The following is a 16,574-nucleotide window of genomic DNA, read 5'->3' as shown; positions in this document are numbered from 1 at the left end:
AAGAATACAAATTATACAATGGCAGCTCTTGGAACACAATGGAAGTAAACTAAAAATTGATAACAAAAAGAGCTGGAAAATCCCAAAATATGTGGAGATTAAACAAAACAATTCTAGTAACACTTGGGTCAAAAAAGATATTACGAGAAAAATTTTTAAATGTTTTGAACTAAATAAAAATGAAAACAACTTATCAAAATTTGTGGGAAACACAGAAAATAGTACTTAAAGGGAATGTATACCATTCAATTCATATATATTAAAGAAGAAACAGCTAAAATCAATCATTTCCACTTTAAGAAACTACAAAAAGAGGAGGAAACTGAATCCAAAGTAAGCAGAAGAAAATAAATAATGACAGTTAAGAAAGACATCAGTGAAACTGAATACAAGAGATCAAAGGAGAAAAATCAACAAAACTAAAAGCTGCTTCCTTCAAAAAAAAAATCAATAAGCTTCTAGCCAGGCTAAGGAAAAAGGAGAGGGGACACAAATTACTAACATCAGAAATGAAAGACGGACATCACTTTAATTTCCATGGACATTAAAAGGATAATAAAGGAATACTAAAAACAAATCTATGCCCACAATTTTGATGGCACAGATGAAATGGACCAACTCCTTGAAAGATACAACCTACCAAAAGTCACACAAGAAGAAAGAGACAATCTGAATAGGCCTGTATACATTAAAGAAACTGAATCAATTAATAGATTCCCAAAACAGAAAGTACCAGGACCAGATGGGTTAACTGGTGAATTATGCCAAATTTCTAGTCTCTTTCAGAAGACAAAAGCAGAGGAAATATATTCTAACTCATTTTATTAGCCCAGCATTACACTAATACAAATACCAAAGGCACTACGAGAAAAGAAAACTAAGATCAATCCCTCTCATGAAGATGCATGCAAAAATTCTCAATAAAATTTTACCAAACTGAATTCAATAATGTATAAAAAGAATCACACAGTATGACCAAATGAGATTTATACCAGGTATGCAAGTCTAGTTCAACATTTGAAAACCAATTAATGTAATCCATTACATTAACAGGTTAAAAAAGAAAAATCACATGATTATATCAACTGATGCAGAAAATCCAACACTCATTCCAGATAAACACTGTCAGTAAACTAGGAATACAGGGGAAGTTCCTCAACTTGATAAAGAACATCTACATAAAACCTACAGATAACACACTTAATAGCAAGACACTCGAAGTTTCTCCACTGCAATCAGAAACAAGGCAAGGATATCCCTCTTATCACACCTTTCAACACTGTAATGGGAGCACCAGCTAATGCAATGAGCAAAGGAAATAAAATGTATACAGATAGATTAGGAAGAAAGAAAGAAAACTGTCTTTGTTCACTGATAACATGATCAACTACGCAGCTATCAGAAAGAATCAACAGAAAAACTCCTGCAACCAATATGTGACTATAGCAAAGCGGCCAGGATATGCAAGCTTAACATATAAAACTCATTCACACTCAGGCGCAGTGGCTCATGCCTGTAAACCCCAGTACTTTGGGAGGTAAGATCACTGGAGTCCAGGAGTTCAAGACAAGCCTGGCTGACATGCCAAAACCCTGTCTCTACAACAAACGTAAAAATTAGTTGCGTGTGGTGGTGTGCACCTGTGGTCCCCATTACTCAGGAGGCTGAGGTAGAAAGATTGCTTGAACCCAGGAGGTTGAGGATGCAGTGAGCTGTGTTTGTGCCACCACACTCCAGCCTGGGAAACAGGGCAAGATCCTGTCTCTAAAAAAGAAAAAAAAAAAAAGGTCAGTGCCTTCCTTATATACCACAAAAGAACCAGTGGAATTTGAAATAATTAATCTGAAATTATTTGAAATTTATATTAGCACCCCAAAAAATGAAATACTTAAATATAAATCTAACAAATACGTACAAGATCTACATGAGGAACAGCACAAAACTCTGGACATGAGAATATTCTGCATGATATTATAATGATGAAAGACATGTAATTATATTTGTCTAAACTCATAAATTGTACAAAGAATGAACCCTATCATAAAGACTTTGGATGAAAGTGATGTGTCAATGTAGATTCAGTGTACCACTCTGCTGATAATGGAGAAGGTTACAAATGTTTTGGGACAGGCAGTATATAGAATATCTCTGTACCCTCCATTTATTTTTGCTATGAACCTAAAACTGCACTAAAAAATGAAGTCTGTTTAGAAAATATATTAAAAATGAAGATAGCCACATCATCAAGATAATAAGAGTAGGCAAAATTAATTTTTACTGCTTACTCAATGCTAATATTCTGCTAATCTCATTTAAGTAAAACTACAAAATGAACTATTTCTGCTGTAAAAATTTAACAAAATGCTAAGAATAACCATGAAAAAATGTGTACATCAACATTTAAAACTTTAAGTCAAGACAATTGTAACATTTTACAAATGTCCAACAGGATCTGAAAACTTAGGTCGGTCAACTGCTTTCTTTTAATGCGAATAAAACAAGCACTACAACAGAAAATTGCAGCATTCAGACTAATATGTAATTATAGTATTCACTGGGTTGGAATAGGCCTCTAGTTATCTCCTTCCACTATTATTTTTAGTAAGAAATTTATTATTATTTGTAAACAAATTAGAGTGGTTGAAAACAATCATTCTTAACATTCACTGTTTTGGAGTTAGGACTATTTTTGAAGAGGCAAAAATGAATTATATTTATTATCACAGGCAATTACTTAGAATGGTTTTTGATATACAAATATACTTTTAAAGGAATCACTTGCTCAAACTACTATTTACTATGTAGTCATAAACAAGAGTGGTCTGGGTTAAATGAACAAGAAAGAATGTAAATTCTCACATGTAAGTAAAAACAGCTTTTTATCCCAGCATCCATTCCCAGATGCCTAATGGCTAAGTTCTTTTCTCAACTATGTTCAGTTAATTTTAAAAGAAAAATACAACACATTATGAAAAATACAGTGCAAAAAAGCACAGATGGAAAAAATCTGTTTCAACTCTTCTCCTTTTCAAAAGACAAAAAGAGACAAACACACAAAAGGAAAAACATTTAGCAGAAAGTACTGCAATAGCTGATGCCGCCAGATTTATAGTCACCTCTGACAGAGTGCTGCTGTGAAAAAGCAGAGGTACTGCTATCACAAGAAAAGACTATGTACTTTCAAGAAAGAGCAGGATTAAGCACTCTTCAACAAACAACTTCACCAGGAAAAGCTTCAAAAGTTCCAGACTGCACTTATTTGGGGAAAAAAAAAAAAAAAAACAAGACCAAACACTATTATTAAAACACCTCCAACTGTTTAAAACTTGATGTTTAACAATAACTACCATGTAAGTTCTAGGACTCATCATATCTTTTACAAATAACAAGCTGTATAAAGCAAACCTTATTTTTCAAATGAAGATTAATATAAAACAAAAATTAACAGCTACTTTTTATTTAAAAATCTTGCTAGGTGAATGTTCACGTTAAAATCATAGCTCCAATAAATATAAAGAAATATGCTCAGCATGTTATTTCATTTGTCATATATATATTTACATATACTTCCAAAAGAATACTAGTTGGAGAAATGAAATCAAGTAAAAATTAGCCTCATTTACTAAATAAAATTATATTTTTATTTACTGCTACTGGAAAAATGCAAAAAGTGGTCAGTGGGCAACTATTAAATATTTTCAAAAAGTAGATATAATTTCAGTTTCCAATTAAATTACCATGTATGTTCTTTCCAACAAGAAGCATGTAATATATCTGATTCTAAAGAAAGTGGCCAAAAATCTGAATTTTCTTCTAGGAGCCTTGTGAATTTTTTGTCTGTTTGTTTTGTTTTTTGGTTTTGAAATGGAGTCTCACTCTATCACCCAGGCTGGAGTGCAGTGGCACGATCTCAGCTCACTGCAACCTCCGCCTCCCGGGTTCAAGTGATTCTCCTGCCACAGCCTCCCGAGTAGCTGGGATTACAGGCACCTGCCACCACGCTTGGCTAATTTTTGTATTTTTAGTAGAGACGGTGTTTCACCATGTTGGTCAGGCTGGTCTCGAACTCCCGACCTCAGGTGATCCGCCTGCCTCAGCCTCCCAAAGCTGGGATTACAGGCGTGAGCAACTGTTCCCAGCCATGAATTTTTTAAAAATACATTTTTCATTTTTCAGGTAGTTTTTTTCCCAGTTATTTTTGACAAACATCTGTAACATCAAAGAAGCCACAATATTTTAATAAAATGTTTACATTCACTTTTATCTTTAAAGGCATCTATCAAAATGTACTACACATATGTATATGATATTAAGAAAGATATTAAGAAAAAGCTACAAGGCAAGTATATTTTTAATTAAAATTAGGAAGTCAAGCTAAGCACTTCAATAATTGAGCTAATCATTAAACTACCCTCAAAGGATGCCTAATTAAGCTACTTTTTTTTTTTTTTTTTTGAGACAGAGTCTCCCTCTGTCACCCAGGCTGGAGTGCAGTGGCTGGATCTCAGCTCACTGCAAGCTCTGCCTCCCGGGTTCATGCCATTCTCCTGCCTCAGCCTCCCAAGTAGCTGAGACTCCAGGCACCTGCCACCACTCCCGGCTAAGTGTGTGTGTGTGTGTGTGTGTGTGTGTGTGTGTGTGTGTGTGTGTGTGTGTGTGTGTGTGTGTGTGTGTGTGTGTTTTTTAGTAGAGATGTGTGTGTGTGTGTGTGTGTGTGTGTGTGTGTGTGTGTGTGTTTTTTAGTAGAGACGGGGTTTCACCGTGCTAGCCAGTATCCTCTGGATCTCCTGACATCATGATCTGCCTGCCTCGGCCTCCCAAAGTGCTGGGATAACAGGCGTGAGCCACCGCACCCAGCCTAATTAAGCTACCTTTATTATTATACTAATCATAATTCAATAGAGATAACACCCCTCTCACAAGATTAAAAAAGAAACTATAAAAATAATCTACCTTGATATATAGAGTTACTGTGTATTATTAAAAATTACTGATTCTTGGCTAGGCGCAGTGGCTCACGCCTATAATGCAAGTACTCTAGGAGGCTGAGGTGGGTGGATGGCTTGAGCTCACGAGTTCAAGACCAGCCTGGGCAAAATGACAAAACCTCGTCTCTACAAAAAAAATACAAAAACTAGCCAGGCGTGGTGGCAGGCGCCTGGAGTCCCAGCTACTTGGGGGACTGAGGTGGGAGGATCCCTTGAGCCTGGGAGGCAGAGGCTGTAGTGAGCCCAGATAGCACCACTATACTCTACCTGGGCAACGGAGCCAGATCTTGTCTCAAAAAAAAAAAAAAAAAAAAATTACTGATTCTTTTTAGGACTCTTTTATTTGTGATGAAATTTCAACTAGCAGCAAGTGCTATTAATGAAATTTAAACATAAAAATGTATTTCTTACTGAACATTCTTCTCTGCATATCCTTTAAAAACAAGCCAGGCTGATAAACTAAGGCAGAGATTGGCAAACTTTGGCCTGTGGACCAAATCCAGCCAACTGCTTGATTTTATAAATAAAGTTTTATTGACGCACACTTATTCTTCAGATATTGTTTTTGGTTGCATTGTGCTACATATAAGCAGAGCTTAGCAGCTGTCACAGAGACCACAAAGCCTACCATAATTTGCTATCCAGCCTTATGTAGGAAATGTTCGCTGACTCCTAAAGACTTAGATCTTCTTTAAATGTCTGCGCACACACACATACTCATCCACCCTATGATCCTTACTGAAGGACATAAAGTTGATCATTTAGGAATCCGTATGTTCCCTCGTCTTGATTTTATAATTTATACACTCCTACTATCTAATTTCTGGACTCTTGATAAAGGAGACGATACTGGCTGATTTTGCTGATTTGCATTACTTTGGACTGCACTGTATCTTGTCATATCCTGTAACATTCTTCATAGGTTATTTTAAAAGAAAATGCCACTCCATATTACAGCTATAACTTCCAAAAGGTCTATTTTTAGACATTTAATGTCACATATTACTTATAAAGAAATGGCAATATAGAAATCAAAATCTTAAAGGCTCATCTAAGAAAAATATGGCTAAATAGGTTAGAAGCGGGGATGGAATCAAACCAAAACATATGTCACAAAGACAAAGACACTGGGTTTTAAACATAAGAATTATTTAAACACAGAAAAGTTTATTCTAGACTTCTAGACTTAAGGATCACTAAACACATGGCCATTGCGGAACACTGACTGTAGGCGGCCAACTGCGTCAACAATTCTTACCCCTACCGCCTTCACCTCAGCTTACCTTCCACTCATGGCCAAAAGAAAAAAGATAAGTTACATGGTAAACAGAGCTGGTGTACAAAATGTATTTAAAAGTAAATATGAGGAAAATAAGAGATTAAACCAATCAACTAGAATTGCTAAATCTGAAAGTAGATGATGGCATTACACTTAAATTATTTTAAAATGATAATACAGATACATAGAAGATCATGAAAAAGTCCTTATTTTTATGGCTGCTAATAAAGATCAGAAATGTGTTCAAATTAAAGTACAAAATAATTGTATAGAAACCTGAATGTCTCTACAGGAAGTCTGAGTAATTAAATCAGAAAGTACCATAACTTCTCCTTAGAATGTGTGCTGCATATGACTAAGGGAAGAGAAATGTATCAAGTACCTTTTGGCAGTTTTGTATGATTATAGTTTTATGAACTCTTAGTTTATTTCATAAAAATCAAGTCAGTAATCACTTTGTTTTGCTTCCCAAGAACTTTTGTAGAATTACAATATGTTTAAAATCGATCTTAATTCAAATGCAAATCTAAAAGGTATTAATAGTGAAATGCCCTTTTCTCTGTATCAATCTGTTATACTCTTAAACAGATAAACATCTGTTTAGGTCAAACCAAAAACTATTTCCTTAATCTGCCATCCCAAAATACCAAGTATACCTTTTGATGATGCTAATATAGCAAATCAGCTCAAGAAACTCTCATTTAAACATCGAAAACAAATACACATTCTGATTATTACTAATTATTACTGCCATATTACTGATATCCTAATTATTAATTTTCTTCTTGTAGCTGGGCACAGTAGCTCATAATCTTTAATCCCAGTTTGAGCCCAGGAGACCAGCCTCAGCAACATACTACGACCCCATCTTTGCAAAAAAGAAAAAAGAAAAAGAAAAAGAAAAAAAAATACACACACGCACACACACACACACACACACAAAATTATGTGAGCCAGGTAAGGAGGCTCACATCTGTGGTCCCAACTATTTGGCAAGCTGAGGCAGGAAGATCATTGAGCCTGGGAGGTCTAGGCTGCAGCGACCTGTGATTGTGCCACTGTATTCCAGAGCGAAACCTTATCTCAAAAAAAAAAAAGAAAAAAATTCTTCTTGTAAATAATTGCCTCTTCCAGGACATAAAAGTAAAGCCAAATTGATCCAACACTTAATCTTATCTTTTATTTAGTGATACTCAAGCCTATAGTCCAGTTACTTACATGTAAATGCCCAGCAAGTATTACTCTAAGTTATTATAGTATACAATTACCAAATTTAGTACTCAAATTACATACTAGCAATTCAAGGGAGATAGTCTCTATAATAAATCTCTAAAGATTAATGAGATCATATGATCAGGAATTCAATATTCTTAAGTTAATTTATTTTAATTTTACATCCTGACATTTAACAACCAAGAAAGAAGGTAAATTTTGTTAATAGTATTAAAAAAAAGTCCTGGTTTCCTATTTCATAATGAAACCTTATCTGTTATACACAGAAAATGCTACAACCCACCATCTTAGTATTCAATGTGAGCTACTGTTTCAAGAAAGACATTTGTATTAGTTCATTCACATGCTCTTTCCTGGTCCCTCCTGTAAACAAAGGTTTACACTTGTGCTTCTACTGACTTGGATTATGAATGTAGTCAATGGACACAAAGCTGAGGGAGCCACAATGGTATGGAGTCTAATACTTCATTCTCTTTAACAGGAACTCAGAACCACCAACCAGAAGATCCCTCTACAGGAACACAGTCCAAAGAATTCCTAAATCCCCCACAGAAAAAGAAATTCTAAGATCCAAAAGTTGGAAGGATTCTTGGAAATAACACATCCCAATTTCCTCATTTTACAAGAAAGGAAACTGAAGCACAGAGATTTTAGTTCACTTATACAAAGTAAGTCTGAAGATTATTAGAACAAGAATCTCCTAATAATAAGGTAATGGTAATTCTTCCAAAGTGCCTTTACTTTTTCCTTTAGGATGGCAAAATTAAATTGTAATTTAAAATGAATCATACTGAAAACCAAACAGAAAACAAAGAGAACATCCAACAGAGAAAAAAACTCATCTTACTTAAAGCAGAAAGGCTTACAAAACACAGACTTGATTCTCCAATAGTTAACATATTATTTTCAATTCCATGGCTTTTATCACATTTGTTTCCCTCCACAAGAAATCCACTGCAAAATAAACTGTTTCCAAGCAGATTCCATTTCTGGTTGTTCGGAAATAAATGTGCCTATTCCTCCTGCTGCAGTAGTCTATGCTAAGAATCACAACTTACAGCTGATACAGCACTCATTCTTCCTTTTATGCAATGTCCTCTTGAATGAGGAGCTAAGAGTTGAGATATGAGCTGAGTATTTCAAGCTCCTTGTGTCTCCTGCACAACTACAATTCCAAATGACCAAAACTCTTCCATGAACAAAAAGGATGGAGGAGGAGGAAAGCGGTTATGAACAAAAATGATGGGGAGGGAGAAGAGTGGACAAAAATCTGGCGTGGTGGCTCATGCCTGTAATCCCAGCACTTTGGCAAGTTGAGCTCAGGAGTTCAAGACCAGCCTGGACAATACAGTGAAACTCTGTCTCCGCCAAAAATAAAACAAAATAATGGTGGCACACACCTCTGGTCCCAAATACTTGGTAGGCCAAGATGGGAGGATTGCTTAAGCCCAGAAGGTGGAGGTTGAAGTGAGCTATAATCCTGCTACTGCACGCCAGGGTAACAGAGTGAGACCCTGACTCAAAAAAAAAAACAACAAATAAACAAACAAGAAAAAACACTGGCTAAATTCTAAACTAATTATTTTACTTTTAGCCTATTTCAAACGAAAATCATTTCCAATTTTTTTCATAGCATAATTATGTTTTATAGAATAAAGTAGCAAGTCAAAATATTCTAATGCTATCTTATAAGTACTGTACAGAAAGTCATTAATCAATTTAGCATTTACTATATGTGAGAAACTTTCACACACATTAATCTAAGTCGCAATTTTGAAAACTTGTGGTTGAGAAGAACATAACCTTTTTTTTTTGAGATGGAGTCCTGCTGTGTCGCCCAGGCTGCAGTGCAGTGGCACAATCTTGGCTCACTGTAACCTCCACCTCCCAGATTCAAGCGATTCTCCTGCCTCAGCCTCCTGAGCAGCTGGGATTATAGGCACACACCACCATGCCAGGGTAATTTTTGTGTCTTTAGTAGAGATGGGGTTTCACCATGTTGGTCAGGCTGTTCTCAAACACCTGACCTCGTGACCCACCTGCCTTGGCCTCCCAAAGTGCTGGGATTACAGGCGTGAGCCACCATGCCCGGCCGAACACAACCATTTTAAAAACAAACTCAAAGAAAAGAACAGTGCTTTTCAATATCTTTTCCTCAAAGTTTGTATTAGCTACAAAAATTAATGAAATGGAGGCCTTCCTACACAGTTGCCACTCAGTATTCACTGAGAGAAATGACGGACCTGAAAATTAAAGCCACAGAAAAACTCTCATATGAATAATAATCACGTATTATAATAAAATGTAATAATCATGTATCCACCAAAATATCCCTTCATGATCGGAAAAGCTACACACACACATTTTAGTAGATTTAACCGTGACAATAACCTCACAAGGCAGGTAGCATTATTATTCTTATTCAACTGGTGAAGAACTTGGGCTAAATGCCCAAACAGGGGCACCTGGAAGTGTTTTGGAGGGTCTGGGTTGCCACATTGACAGGGGAGGCAACATGGGCATTTAGTAGGTGGGAGACGAGGATATTAAATATCCTGCAACGCACTGGACAACCCCACAGAATTATCCTGCCCAAAAAGCTACGACTTTGAGAAACACTGACAGAAAATAAATGGACAATGCCAAACAGCTACTAATGACTTTAAACATAAATTCAATAACAAAATCCTGGAAATCACCAAGGACCAGCCAAAAAAACCAAAACCAAACAGTAAAAGTATATCAAATTCTCACATTAAAATAGGAAGTCTAGGCTCCTCTCTCAAAATGATAACACAATAAAAGTTAAAGATAACATAATTTCAACTCAACATTTCTCTGCCACTTCTTTGCCAAGTTTTTCACTTCGCTTGTAATTGCCTCATTACTTTACTTGCAAAACCTTATCATCTTTAGTTACTCCCTAAGATTTTATACAAACAAGTCATGCCCTTCTCCACTTCCCATTCTGCCACCCCTGTTTTGGATCCACTTTACTACCTATATGGATTAATAGTTTTCTGTGAGGTTCACTTGGTCCATTCTTTTCATCTATACCACTACACCACTAATCATGCTAAAAAATCACACTTTCTTCCTGTCAGCATCTCCTATTACATAACTATAATTCCTAACTGAACATCATGCAGATATCTCAGGTTAATATTCAAGACCCTCAACAGCCTCCTTATTTCTCCTGCTAACTCATTTATTCCAACCAGCCTCTTTTAGTATTCCTCCAAACTAGCATAATTCCCTTTTCCATGCTTTTGCCCATACTGTTTTCCTTGCCTAGAATAATTTTCCCACTCCTTCCTCTCTGTCATTCTGAATCCTTATTTACCCATGTATAGAAATGTTCATCAAATGCAACAAATTTACATGTAACCTGACTTTGTGTAATGTCAGTAGAGCCCCAAATAATTCTCTAATTTCGACTGCTTATTTAGTTCCAGTCCTTCGGTTAGAACTGGAAACTTTTTGAAGAGAAGGACCACATTTTCATTTCTTTTGTATTACTCCTCTAGAAGAATACATAGCTACTTGAAATCATAAAATTTTTCCTTGAAGAAATCATTTAATACTGCACCTTCATTTTTATAGTAAGGAAAAAAAACTAATTCAAGGACATGTAATTATTTAGTGGAAAGAGAGGAACCAGAATTCAGGCCACAATTTATAATCTAATGTTGTCTGACACTCAAGTGCTTGTTAAATCAACTCTAAGGTAAAAAAATCATTTTGTAAGCCTGTCTCCAGCAACATTACTCTGCATTATAAAAGACAATCCATGCCAGGTCAAAATAGAGATTGTCTATATCACTGTATTTTCCACCAGTCAAGAAGACAATGAATGAGGTTCTTCCATAATAATTTGACAATTCATTTTTAAACCTCAAATTTTTACACAAGTTCAGTAAACCTGAAATTCCATTTTTCTGCTCAGTCCTTGAAATATTCACATATAAAATGATCTCATTGTGTTTAGAAAAAAATTTATTTTAAAAATAATATCAGGGTAACCCATGATTACATTACAGTATGAAGCAATTTGAAATTTTAGTAGTAAATCAGAAGTCTAGATAAAGACAATAGCATTATTAAAAATACCTTCATTCTTCAATCTCATATTCTCTCCAGAAGCCAAGAAGGTTTAGCATTCAGCAGATTTATATCATCTGTCATTTGCTATACATTAATGTAGCAAATACATTTAATTTATTTTGCCTCATTATTTATCTTATTAAAGGATTCAGATTTTTCATTAATCCTTGTCTACAAACATTAGCTATCAGTTATACCTTTCTTGTCTGGTTTTTTGGTTTTAACCCAGAGTAAATAAATCAATTTAGTAAAGTCTTCTGACATTTAGGATGACATTCATCAGTTAAACTACATATACATTTGGAATTGTAATAGCCTAATCTTCTAAAAACATCGCCTACTTTTCAATCTGCAAGGAAAATACTTTATCTAGAAGTCCATTTTCTGCTGTAAAATGTGATAACTTTTTAGGATAATTGTGTTACAGATTACAAGAGTCTAATATAAGAAGAGAATAAAGGATCAAAAGAAACCAATTACAATAGGAAAATCTACGAAAGCTCCAAGTTAATATATACACACTTGTAGTAAATCTGCACGTTAAACCAATGTGGAGATTTGGAATTCAGGTGTCTAGTTTCAAAAATAACAAAGAAAAAGATACTAACATATATCTTAAAGCACATATATGGAAAATGAGATAAAATAAAAAGGGCTTAGTCACTTTCTATAAATCAGAACCATAATAAATAAAGCTCATGGCTCATCTGCTACTTAAACTCAACAGAAGGAATGACTAGGTGGTATTACTGGCAAGCAAGCCAATTTATCACTCTGGAATGTTCATAGAAATCTCATAAAAAGGCAAAGTAGAAAGTAATTTGGTAAATAGTTTTCCAGACTTCCTTCTTACTAAGGAGGTTCTAAAAACATTTTAGAGTATAATTGCAAACTGTAATTACAGGTTCACTTTTATTCACATATTTAACTATAAAAAGTATACCAAAAGTCATAGACAAGCGATATTTTTGGTCACCTGATCCTTGATTTTAATTGGCAATTAGCACTAGGCCTAACAATTTACACCTTTTGTGCCATATCAATTACTCAAAAGCATTAGGGTAAAAGTGTTGTCTAAGAATCTGGTTTTATAAAATCAGCCCTGCTGGTGGTACTCACTTATAATTACACTAAATTATAAAAGGGCTAGTTTGGCTGTTACAAGGAAAAAAGGTTATTTACCAAAAGAATGTCGAGACCACACTGGGAAAACAGTAAAACCTAAACTCATTTTAAAGAAAAGCAAAATAATGGAAAAATAGCTTATTTAATTCAACTTCACTTTCCTTCTTCTAGTCCAGTTATGCGATTCTTTTGCTGGGAAAAAAAAGAAACTGCTTTCAGTTCCAAAGAATGCATCTAGATCCAACGCTATACTAGTCTTGTCTACTATAGTTTTGCTGAACACTCAGGACCCACACTGACAAAATAACTTCATTCCCATCTTCACACAACAACCCTAAACTGGATGGTCTTGATCATTGAGTTCAGGAATAAATATACCTAAACAATTGAAGCCAAAAAATATTCTGGTCATAACCATCTAGATATTTGGGCAAGAGCACTTGAGACATACTGTCTCAGAAATTAACAGATTCAGATCTAGCCTGGTCAGATTTTATCGCTTATATAGGTATGACTGCATAGTATTTACTATATATAGTAGACTTCACTTAGTAACACAATTCAATAGTCCATCCTAAAACTTCTATTAGCATTTTGAAGACAGCACATTAAATCACAAATAAAACTTGAGGCATTATCTTTATATATATATGTGTATATATATCTGTATCACATAGTACTTCTTTGAAATAATGACTTTAAAATGTAAGTAAAATGCCTGGCACATGTTTAACTCAAATGCAGATTCCCTCGCTCCTTCTCAGGAACCAGAAAAATCTAAAATGCAAAGAGGTAAAGCTCCTCCCTTATCCCATATTTCTTTTCTTTCTTTTCTTCCTTTTTTTTTTTTGGACAATAATAATGTCTATTGAGATCATCTAGTGACTTTATTTTTCTATTTATCACCAACACATTACTCATTAATATGTAGGAAGTAGATATCCTGCAGATAGATGAATTCAAATCTTATTAAGTTTAAAAATAAGAATATATTTCGGTTAAGTATGTTTCAAAGTCACAGTAAAAGAAAACACATTTCAATATAAAAATAGAAAGTGAGCAGTCTGTACTGCTCTCACTAAAAAATTATCTTGAAAAAAATCTTTTGAAGTATTTGAAAAAAATGCTTGATAAAACTAATATAGTTCATACATAACCAGGAAAATTCTTTCTATACTAGTAGTTTAATGTATAATAACCTAACAGTTTTTACAAATACGTAACAAATGTAGACTATGAGAGAAAAAATATATCAAGAAAATAAATTTAACCCTATGCATTTTTCAAGAAAATGCTCTAAAAAATGGTAGAAGTATTAACCATTTATAACTTTATAGAAAATTAATTTGCTGCATTTATCTTCTGCTAATTATTTTTCTACACGGACATGTCAAAAACAACCAAATTCAGATTCAAATCCAATCTCCAATTTATTAGAATAGGTCATAAGTTCAATATCTACCATGCATAATATTTTTTAAATTGTCTTTAAATCTCATCCTTAACATACCCCATTCATCAGACCAATAGTATAAGCAGATATATTTTTCCTCATAAACTTCTATCTCCTTACAAATAAAATAGTTATTATAACAAAACTTTAGACCTCTCTTTGGATATATGTTTAGCTACTATAAACGAAGAGCTGAGAAACATCACAGCAGTATATAAGCTGAATTATAATCAAGGGAAAAGCCAACACATGATTTCTTATAGTATATATCTGATCACACCAACAGGAAAATAAAAATTTTCTTTTGGAACTAATCCTCAGAAGGACTGGGGAGAAGTTAAAAAAGTAGAAGTTAAAAAATAAAATTAAAAAAAGGATACAGCCTTAAAGCACCAGTCTGAGTTCCCACTGCCAGGATCTTCTGTACAGGATCAAAGGCCAGGGCTGAGGGTTGATAGGGAAATCCATGGCGAACAGTCTAGGGATGGGCAAGTGACATCACAGCAACCAAGGCAGCAAGCGAAATTTAAAAATAGAAAAGTCAACAGAGGCGTTAGAATTTAGAACCACTACCACTGATGCAAAACACATACACATGCACTTACTGCTTTTAAAAAAAATAAGTGAAACCTACACTCACAAAGTCACTCACATAGAACCTGAAACAAAAACCTAGTCCAGCGATATACTTTAATTTCGCTTTTCCATACTGGTATTCCATAGAAGAAAATATTTTATTAATATTCCATACTATTACCTCGACACCAAATGACTAAAGTTTGCAATAGTACAAAATTCTGTAAACCCATTAAATGCAATTCATACTTTATTTTGGCAGTATTCATTTCATCATTATTTTATTTGGATGCTAACGCAAGTACTTCTAAGGAAAAGCTGTCATATAATTACTTTAGTCAAGCATTCAGTAGAGCAATAATCAAACCTCTATCTCAACATTTTACACTTGTAACAGAACGAAGATGAGTACAACATATATTTTTGCAATTTACTATTAAGGCCATAATCATTTTAGGGCATTAGACATACACACACACACACACACACACACACACACACACACACACACACTTTTAAGAAACTCTGACATACAAATACATAGCTATTTAAGAGAAAGGCAGGTATTAATACCGAGACAAGTTTGTGTTTCTTATTAAGCAGCTGGTGAATTAATTCGCTGCATCATTCTTTCTGAATTACAGAACGCTATGGCAATCATCGTGCCAATAACAGGCAAAAATCTCAGTACTAACTTTTTAACAAACAATGACAAAAAGAACCCTACGATTTCATATCGTAAGCCACTCACCACATTTTAAGGGAAAAGTGATGAGCAAAGGTGTGGTAGAACAGGTTTGGCTTTTTGATAAACAACATTCATTAGACACCGTTTCCAAAGGAAACTTCGAAGTTGGTGAATCATATTAAAACGCTTGAATATAAAAACTTCCAGGTTATTACTGGCAGTGTCAGAATACAAATTAAGGGTCGGATAATAGTTTGAAGCAACCTTGAACTGACTGCTGCATGTGCAAAGGGAAGAGAGAAAAATCAACGAGGAGTAAAGGTATCAATCTCCAAAATAACCCACCGAAGAAAGGTTTGCCAGGGGAGGAGCGAGCATTTTATTAGAGTTATTATTATTACTGGCGTTCTCTTCCCTTGCATTCCCATGTAAAGCCCGAGTAGCCCCCTTAAAACAACCCCAATTTTTCAATGACGGCGTCGCGGGGCTGCGCGCTCCGTTCACCTTGCAGAGCTGAAAGTGCTCGGACTGGAGCGTTTCCTGGATCTCCGGCTCCCGGTTCCCAGGCGGATGCTGCTGCTGCTGCTGCTGCTGCGACGCCGAGGACGAGCTGGCGGTCAGGCCGTCCAGCACCTTCCTGATGTTGAATTTCCTCATGGTCTCGGAGGGGCTCCCCCGCAGCCCGGGAGGGGAGGCACGGGGGTCCCCAGACGGGGGAGACTACCCGGGGCCGAGGGCAGTTTCGACCGCGGAAACGAAGGAGTGGGAGTGTAAGGGCAAGGAGGCAGCTGGAGGGAAGCAAAAGATAATCCGAACAGGAAATACTGCGACGACAAGAGAGGCGGCCGCAAGAACCCCGGGCGGCGACCCCTCTTCCTCCGAGGCCGCCGCTGCTTGGCGCGGCTGCTGCGGCGCCGCTTCAGCCGCCGCCGCCGCCTCCTCGCTCCGCGGCCAGGCAGCAGCAGCAGTGGCGGCGGCGCCCGAGCCCGCTCAGCCCAGCCTCACCTGGCCGCGGGCGGACTCTGCGCCGCGCCGCCGCCCCGGCTCGCCCCCGCCGCCGCCACCGTCGCCGCCGCGTCCATGGCCCGCGGCCGCGCCGCTGCTCGCCTGCCCCGGCCCCGCAGTCCC

The 16,574-nt window shown here is 36.1% G+C and overlaps 1 protein-coding gene across 3 annotated transcripts in view; it reads right to left on the bottom strand.

Annotated features, from left to right (window-relative positions):
• LOC105488989 (syntaxin binding protein 5) overlaps window positions 1-16,345 on the bottom strand; it is a 196,167-nt gene extending 179,822 nt beyond the window's left edge. For 2 of the 3 annotated variants that reach the window (XR_011623431.1, XM_011753536.3), the window contains exons 1-2: window positions 15,951-16,345; window positions 14,563-14,660 (exon numbers count right to left, since the gene is read on the bottom strand). Coding sequence is in view for 2 of the 3 variants with exons in the window: in XM_011753536.3 (XP_011751838.1) it covers window positions 14,563-14,660; window positions 15,951-16,103 (251 nt within the window). In the remaining variant the exon portion in view is untranslated. The remainder of the gene's footprint in view (window positions 1-14,562; window positions 14,661-15,950) is intronic. The other variant, XM_011753538.3, reaches the window with a different exon arrangement.
• Between the last annotated feature and the right edge of the window lie 229 nt (window positions 16,346-16,574).

This window comes from Macaca nemestrina, chromosome 5, assembly GCF_043159975.1.
Source record: "Macaca nemestrina isolate mMacNem1 chromosome 5, mMacNem.hap1, whole genome shotgun sequence".
Lineage (NCBI taxonomy): Eukaryota > Metazoa > Chordata > Mammalia > Primates > Cercopithecidae > Macaca > Macaca nemestrina.
This window is presented reverse-complemented; position numbering and strand designations above follow the sequence as displayed.